The 20,641-nt window shown below is 42.6% G+C and overlaps 2 protein-coding genes and 1 long non-coding RNA gene across 3 annotated transcripts in view; 2 read left to right on the top strand and 1 right to left on the bottom strand.

Moving 5' to 3' along the window:
• The window catches only part of LOC116049982 (keratin, type I cytoskeletal 13-like), a 511,520-nt gene that overhangs the window by 136,893 nt on the left and 353,986 nt on the right, over positions 1-20,641 (top strand). The gene's annotated exons all lie outside the window — the stretch shown is intronic.
• Positions 1-20,641, bottom strand: part of LOC116050016 (NACHT, LRR and PYD domains-containing protein 3-like) — a 271,266-nt gene that overhangs the window by 63,014 nt on the left and 187,611 nt on the right. The window contains 7 exon segments of the mRNA XM_035996640.1: positions 11,690-11,863; positions 12,492-12,665; positions 12,757-12,930; positions 13,020-14,808; positions 15,863-16,091; positions 16,253-16,331; positions 16,490-16,594. Of these exon segments, the coding sequence (XP_035852533.1) occupies positions 11,690-11,863; positions 12,492-12,665; positions 12,757-12,930; positions 13,020-14,808; positions 15,863-16,091; positions 16,253-16,331; positions 16,490-16,594 (2,724 nt within the window).
• Positions 1-20,641, top strand: part of LOC118494134 — an 87,252-nt gene that overhangs the window by 12,020 nt on the left and 54,591 nt on the right. The window lies entirely within an intron of this gene.

Genomic DNA, 20,641 nt, shown 5'->3' with positions numbered 1-20,641 from the left:
ACTTAAATGCCTATTTGAAACATAAATATTGCTTTTGTTTTCAACATTTCAATTCAATTTTATTTATAGTATCAAATCATAACAAGAGTTATCTCGAGACACCTAACAGATAGAGTAGGTCTAGACCAAACTCTGTAGTTTACGAAGCCCCAACTATTACAGTGGTTGCCTCAAGAGCAAGCATTAGCAGTAGCTATTGCGACAGTGGCAAGGAAAAAACTTTTTTGTTAGGAAGAAACCTCAGACAGACCCAGACTCTTGGTAGGCGGTGTCTGACGGCACCAGTTGGGGGAGTGGTGAATGGTGGCAATAATAGTCATAATAAAGATAGTGAAACAGTGATCACAATGGTATTCGTAGTAGTTCATGTCATAGTAGGGTACAGCAGGGCGTTACGGGGTGTAGTGTGGCACAGCAGCCTGGGTGGACGCGATTGGTTCAGTGTTTATCTTTTTGTAACCAAATATTTGTCCGAAATGTATTTATTTCAATTATTTCATTTCACCTTTTATTTCTACAGGCAAGTAATTTAGAACAAGTTCCGTGCTCTGAGACATGTATGTTGCATTTTGGACTTCCTCAGTTTATACTCCTTATGTTATTTCTTGCATTTTCACTATTTTTGTATTCCTGTTGGTTTTGTACCCTGGATTTTTGTGTTTGAATTAAATCTTCACATCTAAATTATCCTCGGTTTTCTGCCTCTGCATTTTGGGTCCGCATTTTCTCCAGCCTCACATAACAGAACCCAGCCTCCAGAATCCCGGCTGGCTAGCAGCCTTCCAGAATCCCGGCTGGCTAGCAGCTTCCTAGAGCTTCGGCTAGCTAGCAACCCCCCAGAGCCTCGGCTGGCTAGCAGCTGCCCAGAGCCTCGGCTGGCTAGCAGCCGCCCAGAGCCTCGGCTGGCTAGCAGCCGTCCAGAGCCTCGGCTGGCTAGCAGCTTCCCAGAGCCTCGGCTGGCTAGCAGCCTTCCAGAATCCCGGCTGGCTAGCAGCCTCTCCGAACCCCGGCTGGCTAGCAGCCTCCTCGATCCTCGGCTGGCTAGCAGCCGCTCAGAACCACCGCTGATGTGCAGCCGCCCAGTACCGCCGCTGACGTGCAGCTGCCCAGAACCGCAGCTGACGTGCAGCCGTCCAACGTCTCAGCTGATGTCCAGCCGTCCAGAGTCTCCGACGACCGCTTTTCTAGTCTTCCAGTCGTCCAGAGTCTTCGACGACCACTCTTCCAGAGTTTTCCAGTCGCCCAGAGTCTTCGACGACTGACCTCCCAGAATCTACGTCAACTGACCTCCCAGAGTCTACGTCGTCTGACCTCCCAGAGAATTTACCTTTGCCCGACACCCCAGTGACTTTGTCGGTTTCCGGTGCTTGAGAGACTTTGCCAGTGCCCGGCTTCCCAGAGACTCCTGCTCCCAGTGACGTTGCCGGTTTCCGGAGCTTGAGAGACTTTGCCGGTGCCCGGCTTCCCAGAGACTCCTGCTTTGTTTTGTCGGTGGTCCGACCGACTCCTGCTCCCCGTGTCTTGACGGTGGTGCGGCCGACTTCTGCTCCAGTTACCCTGTTGGCGGATTTGCCGACTCCTGACCCTGTTGCCTTGTTGCCTGTTACTGATCCTGTTGCCTTGTTGACGGAACCTGGCCCAGCTGTCTTCAGCCCAGCTGACCCGTCGCCTGTCTTCAGCCCAGCTGACTCGTCGCCTGTCTTGAGCCCAGCTGCCCCTTCTCCTGCACGGTCTGCCTGTCCTTCAGAGGGGATTTGCCTTCGCCGCCGGCCTTCAGAAGGGATTTGCCTTCGCAGACAGCCACCAGAGGGGTTTCGGTTTCGCAGACGGCCTTCAGAGGGGATTCGCCTTTGCCGCCGGCCTTCAGAAGGGATTAGCCTTCGCAGATGGCCACCAGAGGGTTTTCGCCTTCGCGGACAGCCACCAGAGGGGTTTCGCCTTCGTGGACGGCCACCAGAGGGGTTTCGCCTTTGCGGACGGCCTTCAGAGGGGTTACGCCTTTGCGGACAGCCACCAGAGGGGTTTCGCCTTCGTGGACGGCCACCACAGGGGTTTCGCCTTTGCGGACGGCCTTCAGAGGGGTTACGCCTTCACAGATGGCCTCCAGAGGGATATCGCCTCAGAGTCCTTGACGTCCTGCTTGGCCGCCTGAGGGGCTCTACCTTCGCTGATCTGTTCGGCTGCCTGAGGATCTTCGCTGTCCTGCTCGACCTGCAGGTCCTCGATGGCCTGCTCGGCCGCCCTAGGGGTACACTTTCGCTGCTGCCCGCAGTCCTGGACCCCAGACCTAGTTGGCCACAGCACTGCGGTGCCCAGGCCCCTCTGTCCTCAGTTCCCTAGGACCCACTGTCCTCAATTTCCCTTGCCCCGTGTGACTCTAGTGACTTCCCTCGCCCCTCCGGGGTTGATTTATTTTTGACTGTTTGGGACGTTAAAAATCAATTTAAATGTGTTAAGATTACAACCGGTTGAGATATCTATATCTATCTATTTATCGCATGCGCGATGCAACAGTCTAGGGCTGGTCTCTTAGGCCGGTTACACACTGAATGCGTTGCGCGAGCGTGTCAGCTGCGTGGCGTGTCCATTTATATTTCGGCTCCCATGGTAACAGGTTAGAGCTTACACACTGCCTGCGTGACACGCACGTCTCAGGCGTGGCTCAAGCCGCGCCGAAAACGCGTGAATGCTAGAAATAGAACCGATGCCTATTTTTCACGCCACACACAAGTGTGCTGGAAGCGTTTCCAGGCAAATTAGAATGGGAAAAGATCTTTATATACATTACATTTTGACAAAAATACATATTAATAAATGACATGTTAATGTTTTGAAAGTATAATGTAGTTAGTAATGTAATTAAAAAAAAAAAAAATCGATTTTCTAATATTGCACCTGTCAATTCACTAGTTGCATGAATAGAATGTTGCCGACATCCGGTTTGCTTCCGGTAAGCCGTCCCACTTCCGCTCGCCTCATTCCTGAGTCATTCTGACCTGAAGATGGCGTTGTTTTATACAAGAAGCCTGCAAGATCTACCTAAATTTACCATCAGTGATTTGCACCGGATTACTAACTCCTTTGCATCTGCTCCCAGGAGTAAGAGAGAGAAGGGGTTCAAAATGTACATTTCTCAGTTCATTGACAACTATGAAGGTACGTGTTTTTTTTACTGTGTCATATCTTCGGTGACAGCTGAGTTAGCTAGCTAGCTAACTAGAACTAGGTCGGGTTAGCAGTAGCTTGATGTTACTAACTAACTAAATCATCTATGGGAATTACAGGTTTTCCTCTAGGGTTGGCCATATCTCACATGATTATAGTAGATAGTTTTATCCTGTTTTATCCTTTCGTTTACATTTACACCCCTTTTTAGTCAGATTGAAAGTCAATCCGTTCACAAGATCCTAACGTAACTAATTTCCTGCTTGATTGGAATAGCGTATCAAATAGATGTGTACATAAACACACTACCTCTATCAATCGATTAAAGAAATGGATGTTTGATCGGACCCCATCATAATTGGGTTAAAAGTCAAAAGGTGTCATGTAAACGGGGCTATTCTGTTAAAAATTGCCATATCACTTTTGAGTGATTGTACCATGTCATTATTCCTAAACGATCTTGATGTGTCACTTAAATGATAATAAATGTGATGTTATCCCAAACTCAGTGTCAAACAAAGTGTCAGGCACAGGGAGAGTCAGTGTGCGAGCTATGTGCCACAGGTCCCTGAGGAAAAAGGAGAGACCTCACAACTTGAGAGTAGGATATAGTTCACATCACATTATACTACACTGGCTTAGATTAAGGTTAGTTATGCGTGAGTAGTAACCTTTTCTTGCTGTTTTCTTCCTAGATTGTCCTTGAAGACTCCTCCCCAGTGCAGCTGTATGAGACGGTGTGCTCGTGTGCTGCTGGCAAGGCACTTTGCAACCATACTGTGGCTCTCCTTTTTCAGACAGCGACCTACTCTCAGCTCCGCCTCCTTGCTGTACCCCCAGTCCTTAGCTGCACCGAGACAGAGCAACGCTGGCACAAGCCAAGGACTATGGTCATTTTCAGAGCATTATTAATATCAGTAGCCACATGTGCCAGGTGTAGTCCAGACAAAGTAACTAATTTTAGAGCCAAAAATAGAACTAATTGTAAAAGATTTTTTTTCAGCATAGATCATTTCTATAAGGTGTCCAGAACAACATACTAAAAGTCCTAAGAAATCGTAGTTGAGGAAATAAGTTTAATTATCATCAATCCATAAAATATTAAGCCTATTTGGGTGTATTTTGGGCATGTTCGATTAGTGTATAGCTTATTAGCATATTAAAATTAATTTTCAAAGAAACTTGTAATACAAAAAATGTACATTTCATGGGTACTTTCATTGTGTAAAGTTTCATTTTTGATAGGAGTAAAGGAAGAAAATAGCCCCATTGGGGTGTATTGTTGTCTGGCCTTATTGGCACACATCTCGGATTGATGAGAATTAAACTTATTTCCTCAACTAGGATTTCTTAGGACTTTTAGTATGTTGTTCTAGAACCTCATAGAAATGATCTAAGCTGCAAAAAAACTTTTACAATTAGTCTGTCGTAAAACGCTACTTTGCCTGGACTATTTGTCTGTGCACAAAGATAACATTTTCCACACGTTACATTTAACCACCTCTGAGATGCCATTTCTTTTTACTTTTATCATTGATTGATAGGGTGTAAAACCAGGCCGGGTCAGTGATATGGTTGTGATGTCTGCCAAGCCCAAACAAAGGACAGTTGCCAGTGGTGTCAGGTAGGTTATGGTCTTAATTAAAAAAATAATCATGAAAATGTGGTCACACAGATATGTATAGGTACATGTTTACTAATTTGAATTGTGATATAAAAATCTACATAGGAGCACTCTCTACAAGGCGATGCGGGGGGATATGCCTGATCCTGATGTTTTGAAAGTGACAGAAGCATATGAAGGCTTTTCACCTGACATAGCACCCCTTATTACCACCATGTCCATCAGTGCTGATGTCCCGCTGGTCAAGTCAGCTTTGGGAAAAGTTCAGGAGGGCAGCCTGATCTCTTACCAGCAGCCAGTGCCAGCGAGCCGCATCATTTTACTCCACACTGGAGCTCCTACACCACCACCTCTGCCTTTGGATGGCTACAGATTGGAGCCCACTTGTTGCCAGTTTGTATGCAGTCTCCACCAGCAACTGCATCTGCAATCTATACTGACCAACTTGGAAATGGCAAGGGCAATAGAAGTGGCAACAAGGGACCAGAGTATGTCTGTGGAGTGGCATCGGGTCAGAAAGATGAGATTAACATCTTCTCACTTTAGGGAGGTTTGTCATGTTCGTGGTCAGACATCAGCAGAACATCTCGCTGAAAGACTGCTCAGGGGTGTGGCCCAAACATCGGTCATGAAAAGAGGTCTGGCATTAGAGCCACAGGCCATTCAAGAGTACTGTAAAGTGAAGAACAACAGCTACTGGCCTTGTGGCTTCGTCATACACCCTGATGCCCCCTGGTTAGGGTCTTCTCCCGATGGTGTTGTTTTTGACCCCACAGACAACCCACCCTTTGGCCTGTTGGAGGTCAAATGCCCCAATGTTAAGAGTTACGTTGACTGCAAATACCTGAAGCTCCACAATGACTCCATGAAGCTAAAAAAGCAACACAGCTACTACTGGCAGGTCCAAGGGCAACTCCTGCTGACAGGTATGGACTGGTGTGACTTTGTTGTTTTTGCAGAGGAGGACATGGTCATTCAAAGGATCTACAAGGACCCAGAGGTGGCTGCAGTCATCAGGGAGAAGGGGGATTTTTTCTTTTTCTACTTTTACTTATCATGTTCCATGACAACTTGAATCACCCCATTCTCCCTAGATACGTGTTTGTGTAAAATTGAATCTCAGTAGTTCTCATTACAATGTACACATGCACGTGTCTGTAAATAGTTTCATGTTTATGTACTGTATATAGTTGTCATTACAAACCTATACAAGGTGCCATTTGTTTATGTACTGTATATAGTTGTCATTACAAACCTATACAAGGTGCCATTTGTAAAAATATCTGATGTATTTGTGGCCCAGCCACTGTATAAGAGGCAATAAAATTCAAGGTAAACATCAAGTAAACTTCTGATAATTTACTGAAAGGTACCAGTATATCACAGGTTACAAAACAGTACAATTACAGTATTTTTTTCAATGTGCAAAACTCTAACCACAGTCTGCACTACCAACAGTCACCTGAGCTCCACAGTTCACGTCCTGCAAAACCCATTCCTAACAACACAACTATTAACACGTCTCAAAACACACAGAACTATCCTCACTGAGATAACAAACACACACACACACACACACACACACACACACACACACAGCCATTGAGAACACAGAGTAAAAACACAAGCATTAAACACCAATACAGAAATTACAAACTTTTCATCTTTACATTTTGAATAATTTAAGTGAAAATTACACTAATCAATATGAATTAAACCATGGAAATCTCTCTGGAAACAACCTGAGCTGTCCTGCAAAGCCCTGAAATGTACCAGGCAAAAACCTCCGAAGTTGGACTAAATTATTACACCTCTGCATTTTTTATATCTTCTGTAATGAGAGACAGACCATTGCAAATAGAATGTATGTAAGGAAGGCTGTGTACGTTTCCACAGGGATGACATGCTACAGCAGGTGGATTTAATCCCATGGCAAGAAATAAGAACGACTGTAAAACTATAAAACACATTAATCGCAGTGCAGAATAGGGTCACCAACTCCTGAGAAATACACTACCGGTCAAAAGTTTGGGGTCACTTAGAAATGTCCATTCCACTCCATTATAAACAGAATACCAGCTGAGATCAGTTGCTTTGTTTTTTTCACCAGAGCAGCAGTTTTCAGATTACATTATGATTACATAATTGCAAAACGGTTCTCTGATGTTTTCTCAGTTATCCTTTTAAAATAATATCAGATTAGCAAACAGAATATGCCTTTGGAACATTGGATGAATGGTTGCTGATAATGGGTAATGTAGATATTGCATTAAAGATCAGCCACTTCTTTCTACAACAGTCAAGAACCCTTTTGCAATTATGTAAGCACATAATGTAATCTAAAAACATTTTTGTCTGTAGTAATTTACGTAATTACTGGAAATGTTACAAACTAAAAAGGTACGTAGTAGTCCAGAAGTTTTACAATTTCTTTTATCAACAAATTGGATGTCTTCTCTTTCCATGAAGAGAAAAGTCCAAACAAGTGCCAGTCTGGTATTGAATACAGACTTATCACTGTTGGGTTGCCCATGCCTTGACAAGGGGCCCATACTGGTAATTTACCAAGAGGCAAGCAACTGAAAACAGCTGGTCAATAGACCCAGAGATGGACAGAGGTATGACCTTTTCAAACAGTTTGTTCTCCTTGACCCTCCTGATGCACCTCTCAGCGTGGACTCTGAGGCGGGCAATGGACTGAGTGCGCTGGACATCCTCTTTGGCCATCTGGGTGTTCTTTACCAGGAAGGCAGGTCGATAAACCTTTCCAGCGACAAGGTTGTCCACTAGAAAGCCTTTGTCCACCATAATGGCCATTTCTGGTGTGAGGCATTTGGTTATACCAGACAATTTGAAGATTTCCCTGTCACTCATTGAGCCTGCATACAGCGGGGAAACAAAGGTGATGGGACCATGGGGAGCGATGCCAATCATAGCTTTGAAGGTAGTATGAGATTTATATGAAGAATAAACCTCGCTATGCAGAAGGAGAGAGGAGGGGGTCTGGCAACATATCTCTGTGCAGTCCAGGATCATTTGTGTGTCAGGAAATGCAGCAAATTCTGGTGGGAGGTGTGCTTTGACATCCTCTGGTGGTATCCACAGGCGAATGGAGCCCAGCAGGTGATACAGAAAGTGAGTCCATGATGTGATAATCCTGCTGACGGTGGTCCGGTGAATTGAGAAACGATTGGCCAGATCCCTCAGAGGCAGGCCCACAGAAAGATACATCAGAAATAGCAGCAATTTATCGACGAGTAGCAGTTTTGTAGCTCGGTGTGGGATACCTGAGGCAGCATTGGCAGAGGCAGCATTGGCTGAGGAGATTCTGACAAAGTTTGTGTTTGCAGCTGGCTCCACTTGTTTCCAAAAGGCCAGGAAAGATTTGTACGATGCAAATCTGAAATAACAACAAGACCTTAACACATTTGGTTTATAATATACAATGATAATAAACAGAAATTAACATTAACAGATCTGTGGAGATTTGATAGTTAGGATTGCTATCGGATAGGCTGCAAAGACACACACACACACACACACACACACACACAATCAGTATAATAAACAGTATAGTAAACAAACCTTGTATAAAAGCGAATATCCTCGTCGGATCCGGCGATGCGTTGGAGTCCAAAAGTTGACCGCAGCTGCAGAGACTCCAGCTGGTGTTGGAGCTGCTCAATCTTCTCCCTGAGTTTCTCGTTTTCCCTGGTCAGCTCATAAACTACCACGGAGGTGTTGGGAGTGACACAGTAGTCGTGGTCGGTAACGGTGACTTCCATAGGCTGAACGCTGTCCTCTTCTTCAGACGGCAGTAACTCTGGGGTCGGAGGTCTCGGGTGACGTTGCCAGACATTGAGCCTGGGTGTCGGAATAGAAAATTTGTTCCAGGCGAACAGACATGGTACTGCGTCCTTCTTCAAACGTCGCGGTCCCACAAAATCCCCAGGTAAAAAATGAACACTGCACACTCGAGTACCGTCAGTTGGGGAGAAGTCCTCCCGTCGAATCTTTGCTGTCCACACAGACTTCACCTCTTCATCCACAGGGAAACGATGAAAACTCAGGATTGAGTTATACCTCGATGAATTGGTACACAGCGGTACACAGCAGTGAAGAGAAGTCTTCTTTTCTTGGTGCTGAAGTTTTAAACGCTTACCGGCTTTATTACCAAAAAGACTCATGTTTATTTACAGTACGCTGGACCACGGTTGTCAGGTAAGCTAGAGGGCGCTAACGACGGAAGCAGTGACCGGAAGTGGTCTAGCTCACCGCAGACAACCCGGAAATTCTAATTCCATTGTTGTGCACCTAGCGCATACAGAACAAAATATTTTGTAGCCTATTTTGCTGTCAATACTGCCGACGTTGTCCTTGTTGTAATCAGATCAGTTTATATTTATGTTTAACATGGTATTTCATTTTATCAATGGGAAACAGCAGCAGCAGTTCTGCGTCAGACATGTTTCTGGTGTGCAAAGACAGAAAAATCCACGCAACAGAAACGTCATGCTTAAGCGACGCAGCCAGTGTGTAACCAGCCTTAATATTAGTTAACATACAGCAGGTAACCTTAGCTTGGTTAAATGCTGACAACTAAATGGTCTTTTCTGTGGCTGTATTTCACTGGAAAAGATTCCAACACCAACACAACATAAAAGTCTACGGCTAAAGAGACAAAGGAGACTTGCTGCGCTTTGAGACACCATAGCCAGAGTTGTATAAGGGACTTAGTGTAGCATTTGGGTCCTGCTACGTAAGCTTGTGTTGCATTCAATATTATTATGAAATATCCTTCTGTTTCTTCTTTTTGTCGTTAAAAAAGCAAATGAGTGGTGAAAAATTGTTATAAGTTATTAATTTTAAATAAATCATTTAAATGTAACCATATGGCCTTAGCAATAAACATGCCTTTCTTTAATCTTTATTTTAATTTTTTTATTTAAGATAAAATAGTATTTCAGTTGCACATTTGGTAAGAGGACACATCTCTTGTTTTGCACAATTTATATAAAAGGAATGTTTTTCAGTTATTTCATTCTGTTAAAAAAATCGTGAGGAATCGTATCGTGAACTTTAAATCGTGAAAAAAAAGAGTGTATTGTTACATCACTACTTGGTGTGATAAATTCAGAGGAGAAATTCATGGTGATAAATTTGAGGTATTTAAGGTGCAGTGTGTAAAAGGAATTTGCGTTTTTTCAGAACAGACTTGGTATGAATGAATTATAATATTCTTAAGTGTGTTTTATTAGTGTGTATGTAAGTTTGGACTGACATGGAGTCAAACTGTGATGGGGGTGTATGTCATACTGAAGGAGGGTGCGGAGCCTGAAGATAACCCAGAGGACATCTGTGTCCTGATGGAAGGTGTGGAGGTCCTCAGTGAGCTAGGAAACATTGGGGACTCCTGTGCTTTGTTATCTGGACTAATATCCTGTCTGAACCTGAGTTACCCAGCAGACCTAAAATGCACTTTCGAAGTGATGCAGAAGATTCTCATGAATCTGGATGGGCAGACAATTCCTAAAAAACAAGCTCATGGAGTAAATTTGCTCAAAGTAGAAGTCTACTATGCAGATTGTTTTTTGTTTAGTTTTTTGCCTCCTAGTTTTCACAAGGACTTTTAGTTTGCTCAAATGGACACAGACTGTAAAAACGTAAAGCTACCCACCAGACCTCAAATGCACTTTTGAAGCGATGCAGAAGATTCTCATGAATCTGGATGGGCAGAGCTCGTTGTCCAAAGCACAATTCCCCAAAAACAAGCTCATGGAGCAAATGTGCTTAAAGTAAAAAGTCTACAAGGCAATTTTTTTTGTTATCCTAGTTTTCACAAGGACTTTTCGTTTACAAGTTAAAACCTCTTTTAACAGGTCTGAGATATTTCTACTTATGTGAAAAATGTGTTTGTACTTTTCCAGAAGAAGCTTTTAAGTTTAGAGATGTTCCAATACAATTTTTTCCTTGCCGATTCCGATACCCAAACTTGTGTATCAGCCAATACCAAGTACCGATCCCATACCAGTGTGTTGTTACCAGTGTGGTACATTTTATTATGTTTTAACAGCTGTACTATCCGTGTACTGGATGTGATAGTATTGCTATCATTGTTGTATGTGACTCAGGATAAACTTTTTGCGATCATACACAAACAATGAACGCCATTGAACTTTTGTATCTAGTTTGACAGTGAGTGTAACAGAAGAAGAAAAATTACTACTTTAAAGTAGATTTTCTTTCTTGGCTAAATTACGTATTAGATTGGTGCATAAACTCCAGTACTTGCCGATACCAGCATTTTAGGCACTATTCCGATACTGATATCAGAACATCTTGTTATGTTATCTGGTAAATTGTTCAGTAGCTAAATGCTACAATAGGCTATGTGTGTAATGCAGATAAAATGTTCTATAAAGCCTGATGTTGCATAAATAAAAAATGTAAAGTGGATTTGCATGTTGTCATTTTGTATGCATGTTTGGTCATATACAATACATTCTTGTCCTATGAATACAACACTATTAAACCAGCAAGATTGACATCAGTTCATTCAACAACACTGACATTACTATAACTGGCATAACCTATATGAGTTGATATGTCAAGATGGAATTTTGTTCTACTGAAGTATTTGACCAATGTAGAATGAACTCAAATTGATTTAACTAAATTAACTAAGAACAAACATATATACTCAACAAGATGTAAATTAGTTGAATGCATATACTAATATATTATGTGTAAACAACACATGTATGCTGTGTTCAAATAACATGATGGTTAGTTGACTTAACTTGGTTTGTTTAGATGGAATATAGGTGGCATGATAAAATCATGTTCATCCAATGAATTATTTTGAGTGTGGTCATCTTTCTCAAATATCAGTACACTAACCTGAGAGTTTCTAGTCTGCAGTGTGGACTCTTCAGTCCAGCCGACAGCTGCTTCACTCCTGAATCCTGCAGCTTGTTGTTACTCAGGTCCAGCTCTCTCAGACTAGAGGACTGGGAGCTGAGAACTGAAGGCAGAGCTTCACAGCTTCTCTCTGAGAGGTTACAACAACTCAACCTGAAAAGGATCTTTAGTCAGTAAATTCATGAATCAAATACATAAAGCCATTCAAGGCTTAGTGGGTAAACTTTGAAACATATTAGAATCCTAACCTGAGAGTTTTTAGACAGAATTGTGGACTCTTTAGTCCAGCAGACACCAGCTTCACTCCTGAATCCAGCAGCTTGTTGTTACTCAGGTCCAGCTCTCTCAGACTAGAGGACTGGGAGCTGAGAACTGAAGACAGAGCTTCACAGCTTCTCTCTGAGAGGTTACAACAACTCAACCTGAAAAGGATCTTTAGTCAGTAAATTCATGAATCAAATACATAAAGCCATTCAAGGCTTAGTGGGTAAACTTTGAAACATATTAGAATCCTAACCTGAGAGTTTTTAGACTGAATTGTGGACTCTTTAGTCCAGCAGACACCAGCTTCACTCCTGAATCCAGCAGCTTGTTGTTACTCAGGTCCAGCTCTCTCAGACTAGAGGACTGGGAGCTGAGAACTGAGGACAGAGCTCCACAGCTTCTCTCTGACAGGTTACAGCCACTCAACCTTAATGAATAATTTTCATCCATTTAATAATGAATACATTAAGAAAAAAGAGCTTAGGTGGTCATCGTTCTCAAATATCAGTACACTAACATAATAGTTTCCAGTCTGCAGTGTGGACTCTTCAGTCCAGCCGACAGCTGCTTCACTCCTGAATCCTGCAGCTCGTTGTTACTCAGGTCCAGCTCTCTCAGACTAGAGGACTGGGAGCTGAGAACTGAGGACAGAGCTCCACAGCTTCTCTCTGACAGGTTACAGCCACTCAACCTTAAAGAATAATTTTCATCCATTTAATAACTAATACATTAAGAAAAAAAGAGCTTAGGTGGTCATCTTTCTCAAATATCAGTACACTAACCTTAGAGTTTCTAGTCTGCAGTGTGGACTCTTCAGTCCAGCCGACATCTGCTTCAGTCCTGAATCCTGCAACTCATTGTTATTCAGGTCCAGCGCTCTCAGACTAGAGGACTGGGAGCTGAGAACTGAGGACAGAGCTCCACAGCTTCTCTCTGACAGGTTACAGCCACTTAGCCTTAAGCGGAATCAGCAATACATGAGAAAAATTATTTTTCTGAATAAAGAAAAACTCCATTTAATCTGGATAGTTGTGTGTGCACGTACAGAGCTTTGTTGGAGGCATTGACCACTGGCAGCAGCCTCAGAAGAGTCTTCTCTGAAGCAGAGTATTTCTTCAGGTCAAACACGTCCAGATCTTTTTCTGAGGACAGTAAGATGAAGACCAGAGCTGACCACTGAGCAGGAGACAGTTTATCTGTGGAGAGACTTCCTGAACTCAGAAACTGTTGGATCTGCTCCACTAGAGAACGATCATTCAGTTCATTCAGACAGTGGAACAGATTGATGCTTCTCTCTGCAGACAGATTGTCAATGATCTTCTTTTTGATGTACTCAACTGTTTTCTGATTAGTCTTTGAGCTACTTCCTGTCTGTGTCAGCAGACCTCGTAGGAGAGTCTGATTTGTCTACAGTGAAAGACCCAGGAGGAAGCAGAGGAACAAGTCCAGGTATCCATTTGGACTCTGTAAGGCCTTGTCCACAGCACTCTGGTAGAATTTTGTTTCGTCTCTGAAGATTTTAGAAAGCCTGGATGTTGTTTGTTCTTCTGACAGCAGGTTGACTCCAGAGTTGATGAATGTCAGATGGACATGAAGAGCAGCCAGAAACTCCTGAACACTCAGATGGACGAAGCAGAACACCCTGTCCTGGTACAGTCCTCTCTCCTCTTTAAAGATCTGTTTGAACACGTCTGAGTACACTGAGGCTGCTCTGATATCGATGCCACATTCTGTCAGGTCTGATTCATAGAAGATCAGGTTGCCTTCCTGCAGCTGCTCAAAAGCCAGTTTTCCCAGAGACTCGATCATCTTCCTGCTCTTTTTATTCCAGTGTGGATCTGTCTCAGCTCCTCCATCATACTTGATGTTCTTCACTTTGGACTGAACCACCAGGAAGTGGATGTACATCTCAGTCAGGGTCTTGGGCAGCTCTCCTCCCTCTCTGGTCTTCAACACGTCCTCCAGAACTGTAGCAGTGATCCAGCAGAAGACTGGGATGTGGCACATGATGTGGAGGCTTCGTGATGTCTTGATGTGGGAGATGATTCTGCTGGCCTGCTCCTCATCTCTGAATCTCTTCCTGAAGTACTCCTCCTTCTGTGGGTCAGTGAACCCTCTGACCTCTGTCACCATGTCAACACACTCAGGAGGGATCTGATTGGCTGCTGCAGGTCGTGTGGTTATCCAGAGGCGAGCAGAGGGAAGCAGTTTCCCCCTGATGAGGTTGGTCAGCAGCACACCCACTGCGGAGGACTCTGTAACATCAGTCAGGATCTCAGTGTTGTGGAAGTCCAGAGGAAGTTGACACTCATCCAGACCGTCAAAGATGAACACGACCTCTTCAAACCTGCAGATTCCTGCTTCTTTGGTTTCACTAAAGAAGTAATCAACAAGTTCCACCAAGCTGTACTTTTCCTCTTTCAGCACATTCAGCTCTCTGAAAGTGAATGGAAATGTGAACTGGATGTCCTGGTTGGCTTTGTCTTCAGCCCAGTCCAGAGTGAACTTCTGTGTTAAGACTGTTTTCCCGATGCCAGCCACTCCCTTTGTCATCACTGTTCTGATTGGTTCATCTCTTCCAGGTGGGGTTTTAAAGATGTCTTCTTGTCTGATTGTTGTTTCTGGTCTGTCTGGTTTCCTGGATGCTGTTTCAATCTGTCTGACCTCATGTTCATCATTGACCTCTGCAGTCCCTCCCTCTGTGATGTAGATCTCTGTGAACATCTGATTCAGAAGGGTTGGGTTTCCTGCTTTAGCAATCCCCTCAAACACACACTGGAACTTCTTCTGCTGGTTAGATTTGAGTTTACGCTTACAAACTCCACGATAACTTCCTGAATGAACAACAACAAAGAAGATCAATAAGTCACAGAACATATTTCAACATTTCCCATATATATTAGGGCTGTCAAATGATACATTTTTTTTAATCGCATATTTTATCACATGATTAAAATTCTATTATTTTGCAAATAAAAATCCCTATCCTTACCAGAGTCAATAACCCCTAAGTTTAGTAACTCCTAAATAATTTTGATTACTCACTGACGTCCAGTGACCGGTTAATGAGACAACGTTTGCAGCACCTTGCAGCAGTTCCACTGTGGCTGCTTTGTCCGTGTCATACAGGCTGTGTGTGGAGCTGCTGTCCCCTTCGATGGCAATGAGACGGGTCAGAACATGCCAACCGTAGTACGTCTTTAAGACCTGAGTCCTCTACGATGTTGACAGGTCTGCAGTTAGTTGCCACCCGTTTCGCAAGAGCTGTAGTAATTTTTTGGGATTTGGTTTCATCCACAGGTTGGCAAGTAGCACTCTCCAAAATACTGCTTGCGGGTAGCATCACGTTAACTGAACTATATGCTTAGCTCCGTAGGTGGTAGCTCAAGCTTGACGTGCTTCGTGATATTTTAATTCGGCTTTACACAATGTGCATATGGCTTTCGACTTGTCTACGAGCCGTCCGGGAGTTTTGGAAAATAAAAAGCTCCATTCAGAGTTATTGCTGCTGTCTTTCTCCATCATGCCTGCAGCCTGCAGCAGCAGGATGTGTTACGAGAAAGTGGCAGCTTGATGATAAGTAACGGTGCTGCAAAAGGTCAAAATAGTAGCCTGTTAGGCACGACGCAAAGCCGAGTGAAGTGTAAAATAAATTAATAAATGCTGGTATGCGATTAAAAAAAATTAACGCATTATGCTCGGCCCTCAATCGCATCGCGATTAACACGTTAATGCTGACATCCCTAATATATATATATATATATATATATATATATATATATATATATATATATATATATAACATGAATATAGTTTGGTAAATATTGTGAGACATTAGTAAAGGTCCCATGTATCCAGCATGTTAAATCTTTAGAGAAATCCTCTTACTGCTCTGCAGACAGTCAGCCAGCTCCTCCTGCTTCATTCTCCTCAGGAAGTGCAGTGTGATCTTCAGAAATGCCTCTCTGCTGCTCCTCCTCTGCTCTTAATCCTCATTGTCCAACACCTCCTCATCCTCCCTCTGACTCTCTAAGCATTCTGGATAATCTGGACTCAGAACCTGCTGGATCTTCTTCAGCTCGTTCTTCACAAAAGTGCTAATGTCCTCCTCCAGCAGCTGGAACAGAAGATTACATGAGTGACAAATCAAACTGAAATCATGGAAGCAAACGTCAGATCCATGTTGGACAGACTGACAATCCACTGGTCTAAAAAGTGCATCATGGAGATCATTGTGGACAGAATAGATGTAAAAGTAGTTGTTGTACATGTACAGACCATAAATACAGAGTCCAGGTGTGTTTGATGCTGCTGGGCAGACTGACCACTGGGAACCTCTGAGCTCTCCTGGTCCACTCTGTGGAGGAATCAGGAAGAATTAGCTCACATTATGTCTGTCCACACAGAGACAAACACAAGGTAAAGGTCCATGAAGTGATGTTTGAACGTTAACAGTGAATCAGAGGACTCCCTGTAGTGGTAAACCTTTATTACTCCTGCTGATTATCATATCACCTTTGATCAACAGAGTGGCGTCCATCTTTGAACTCTAAAGGATAAAGCATAGACCGGTCACTCTTCATGGACACACAGCTGGGTTCAGCTTCTTCCAGATTCCTCCTGATAGAAACACAAGATAAATTCTGCACTGCACCCACAACACACTGAGACAAAACCTGTCAGTGGTTAAATACAGTACATCATCTGTACAGTATATTTGTATTCAGGTAGTTATTGTTAACATTGTGTATGATTCATGATCAATATTTAATTTAGACATGTTTTAAAGCTGTATTCAATGCAGTGTGCAGCACAGGCTTGAATATGATGCTGTGGGGTGACCATGATGGTGGAATAGTAATGCTAATGTCTAATAAGGATAATATATGCGAGGACTTCCAGATGGCAGAACTAGATTGGTAGCCCTCAACAGTGTTGTAACCAGGGTTAAACATTAGCACCATCTACTAGCCAGATGCTGGTAAAATTGTGGCTGGTAGATTTGCATCTCTCACCAGTCAAAAAAACAATAGTAATCTATTGAGTGACTGGTACAATTTGAACATTATTAGCCATTTGGCTGGTGGACAAAAAGTTAATTTTGGACCCTGGTTGTAACTACTCAAGATGTGTGTTTTGGTCTCGTCTCTTGCCTGTCACAAAGGATTTTATTCTAAGACCAGTCAAGACTAAATTGCCTAAATATTTTCTGATACATTTGTGTTTACATCAACATTAGCTAATGTCAGCTCCAAAATTTTCCATCAAAAATGTACCAAATTAGGGCCTTGGTGGCCCGTTGGTCCAGTGCTTTATAATATTAGCATCTTTCCCTGGTATATATTCTGTATATATTCACTCTGCACTTTACTGATTTTTGCACTTCTGGTTAGAAGCTTAATGACATTTTGTTGTCTCAGTACCGGTACTCTGTGCTATGACAATAAAGTTGAATCTAATCTGGGGTGGCCTCTAGCTCACCCAATAAGAGCGTCCGCCCCATGTTGGCTGAGTCCTGCAGCGGCGCGGGTTCGAGTCCGACCTGCTGCCCTTTGCTGTGTGTCATCCCCCATCTCTCTCCCTCTTTCCTGTCTATCCACTGTCACTATATAATAAAGGGAAAAGCCCCCAAAAAATAATCTTTAAAAAAAAAAAATTGGAATAGATGTTCTCTCAAAGCAGTGAGTTTCAACTGAGAGTCCTTTTCGTATATTTAGGTTTCAAGTTCCTTATTGTCAAATGCACAACGATGACAGTGAAGCAGTCATTGGCAATAAAATAAAAGATATATATCTATATATATATATATATAGATATATATCTATATCGATCTATATCTATATATATCAATAAATATCTATATATATGGCTATATATGGCTCTCTCTCTCTCTATATATATAAATATCTATCTATCTATCTATCTATCTAGTATAAGACAGGTGTACACCAAAATTAAACAATGTGAATAAACTGTAATTTTACATTTTACTATGTGTTGTAAACTTTGAAACTGAGGCTGAGTTAAAGCGAGCTGACAGGACACATGCCGTCACTGTCCATTAAAAGACTTTTAAAAAACATCTAAATGTTGTGTTCAGGGGGAAATAGGTGGACCCAAATGCAGAGGCAAGGCAAGCAGGCAGGCAGGGGAAGAATTGAGCTCAAGAGTTTATTAAAACACAAAAAAACCAGGAGATCCAAAAAATGAGGCAGACAAAAAACAACAACAAAAGGAATCCAAAGGGAGCAGGCAAAAACTAAAATCCAAAAATAATGAAAACAAGAGGAACAAACTAACAGCAAACTAATTGGAACAAAGAGAGAACAAAGGGAAGAATCCAAACCTGGTAAACTTGATGCAAAACGCTGGGAACAGACACAAACTGACTGGGAAGAACACAAACACATACAATGATCTGACACAGGACAAGGGGAAAGACAAAGACTAAATACACAGGGTAACGAGGAAACACAAGACAGGTGACACAAGGCTGGGAAACAGGTGAAACACATTAGGGCAATCACAAGGGCGGGAAAACAGAGAGTAAAACTAGACAAGACAAGACAGAGAACAGACTATCAAAATAAAACAGGAAACTGAGCAAAATACAGAACAGAAACAGACTACCAAAATAAGATAAAACACACCAACCCATAACACTAAAACCCGGAGATCTCACAATAAATAAAAACAAATCATTTTGTTTTCATCATCAGTTAAAAATGGTCACCTTTTATCGACAGAGTCGTAGATGTCATAGACCAGTCACTCTTCATGGACACACAGCTGGGTCCAGGTTCAGGACAGTCTGATCTCTGATGGATCCTGATAGAAAGAAATTCATTAAAGCTCATCAAAGACTTTCATATCTAATTTAAAATGTTTTAATACAATACAAAAAACTGTATTTAATTACTGACATTACAGACGTGTTACTGAACACAATTTACAACTACTTACTTTTTGTCTTGTCGTTTAAAATTAATATCATCATTCTTTGACCAGTCACTTCTTGATGGACACACAGCTGGGTCCAGGTTCAGGTCCAGATCCAGGTCCAGGTCCGTGCTGCTTCTCTGGGCTGAAACACAACACACACAAAGCTTTGAGTGTGAATAATGATGGTGGAGTGATCTGAGTGGTGGACAGTTAGAGATGGGCCTCTCACCTCTGAGCTTTGGTCTGGCTGTCATGTTCCCCACACAGAGTGGTTTTAGAGGGAGGGACTCCCTCCTCTCTGTCCTCACACTGACTCATAGCAGAGTCCACACCGTCATCTGGAGAGGGAACACTGAGAGCAGCAGTCCAATCATTCATCAGCACATCATCACTCATTCATCCCTCATATCATTTCTCCTGGAAAAAAGCTAAATATCAGCAGCTGGTCCTCTGATTGGCTGCTTCTCTCTGTTTCATATCTGTGTCAGTTGAATCCTTTTGACTTGTTGGACTGTTACTCAGACTAAATAAGCAGTTAGAAAACATGACTGAACTCTGGGAACTACTGAGGGCCTTTTCTCATCACTTCATCACATTTCATTCACTCAACACAGAGAACCGATCAACACATGGATCAATAGTGATTTGTTATTGGACAGAGAAGATGGTTCTCATTGGTCAGTGGTGAGGACGAATCAGAGCATAGGAAGCTGCTATCAGCTGCTCTACTTCTATAAGTCCACTAGATGGCCTCATGGAGCTGTTTGGAGGATTTTACTGCTTCATGCAAATCAGAGCTGGATGTCACTTTGTGTGGCGCCATCTTTTATCCTGACATGGATGATTTAAAAGAATAAAACCAAACAAATAAAAGAAGTCTCAGAAATCAGCTGGAGGAGGCGTAGTTACTCACTGTGACCACTGGAGGTATGTCCACTATTTTTAACAGTCTATGGGCTGAACCATTTGCAGGATCCGTTAACATTTCCATAGTAACAGAAAGCTCCTTCAATCTGAGACGTCACTGTTACACTTAGGATTGTGGGTACTGTAGTACTTCTCCATATCATCATGAATAAAACTTATTTTTTTTAAAACAAGGTTGATTTCATACAGACTTGTGGCTTCTACTGGAGCGTGAACCTCCAAATCACAATCTCACAGCTCGGAGTCAGTCTACCTCGGATGGTTTAGACATTAAGACTGATAATCACAATCCTTACAGAGAAAATCAATGGGACTTTCACTTCTGGAATCACACTGTTGACACGTGAACTAACCGCAGACAGTTGACTGTCCTGCTGTTAATACAGACACGTGAACTAACCGCAGACAGTTCCCTAATGCTGTGGTTCCCAAACTTTTTCACATGAAGGACCCTTAAACTGACATCAATTAGACCACTGACTGATAGGAGTTTAGCTTTTAGATGTTTAATTACAGAATGTGTGTTATACATCCGGTCACTGTCTTACTTATGGATAGAGATATAGTTAAAATGAATTATTCTCCTTTTTGCTGGTGACCCCCAGAACCCCCTTCAAGGACCCCGGACCCCACTTTTGGGAACCACTTGTCTAATGGACTCACAGCAGTGCACCACTGAGAATGACTTAGAAACACTGGAACGGATATTTGTTCTTATTTTAAATAAATCAGGAAACACTGATACATGAAACTGCCAATTTGATTATTTTACTTATTAATCAACATTGCTGGATGCCT

This window comes from Sander lucioperca, chromosome 21 (genome assembly GCF_008315115.2).
Source record: "Sander lucioperca isolate FBNREF2018 chromosome 21, SLUC_FBN_1.2, whole genome shotgun sequence".
NCBI lineage: Eukaryota > Metazoa > Chordata > Actinopteri > Perciformes > Percidae > Sander > Sander lucioperca.
The sequence above is the reverse complement of the archived record's forward strand: the minus strand, read 5'-3'. Positions and strand labels throughout refer to the sequence as shown.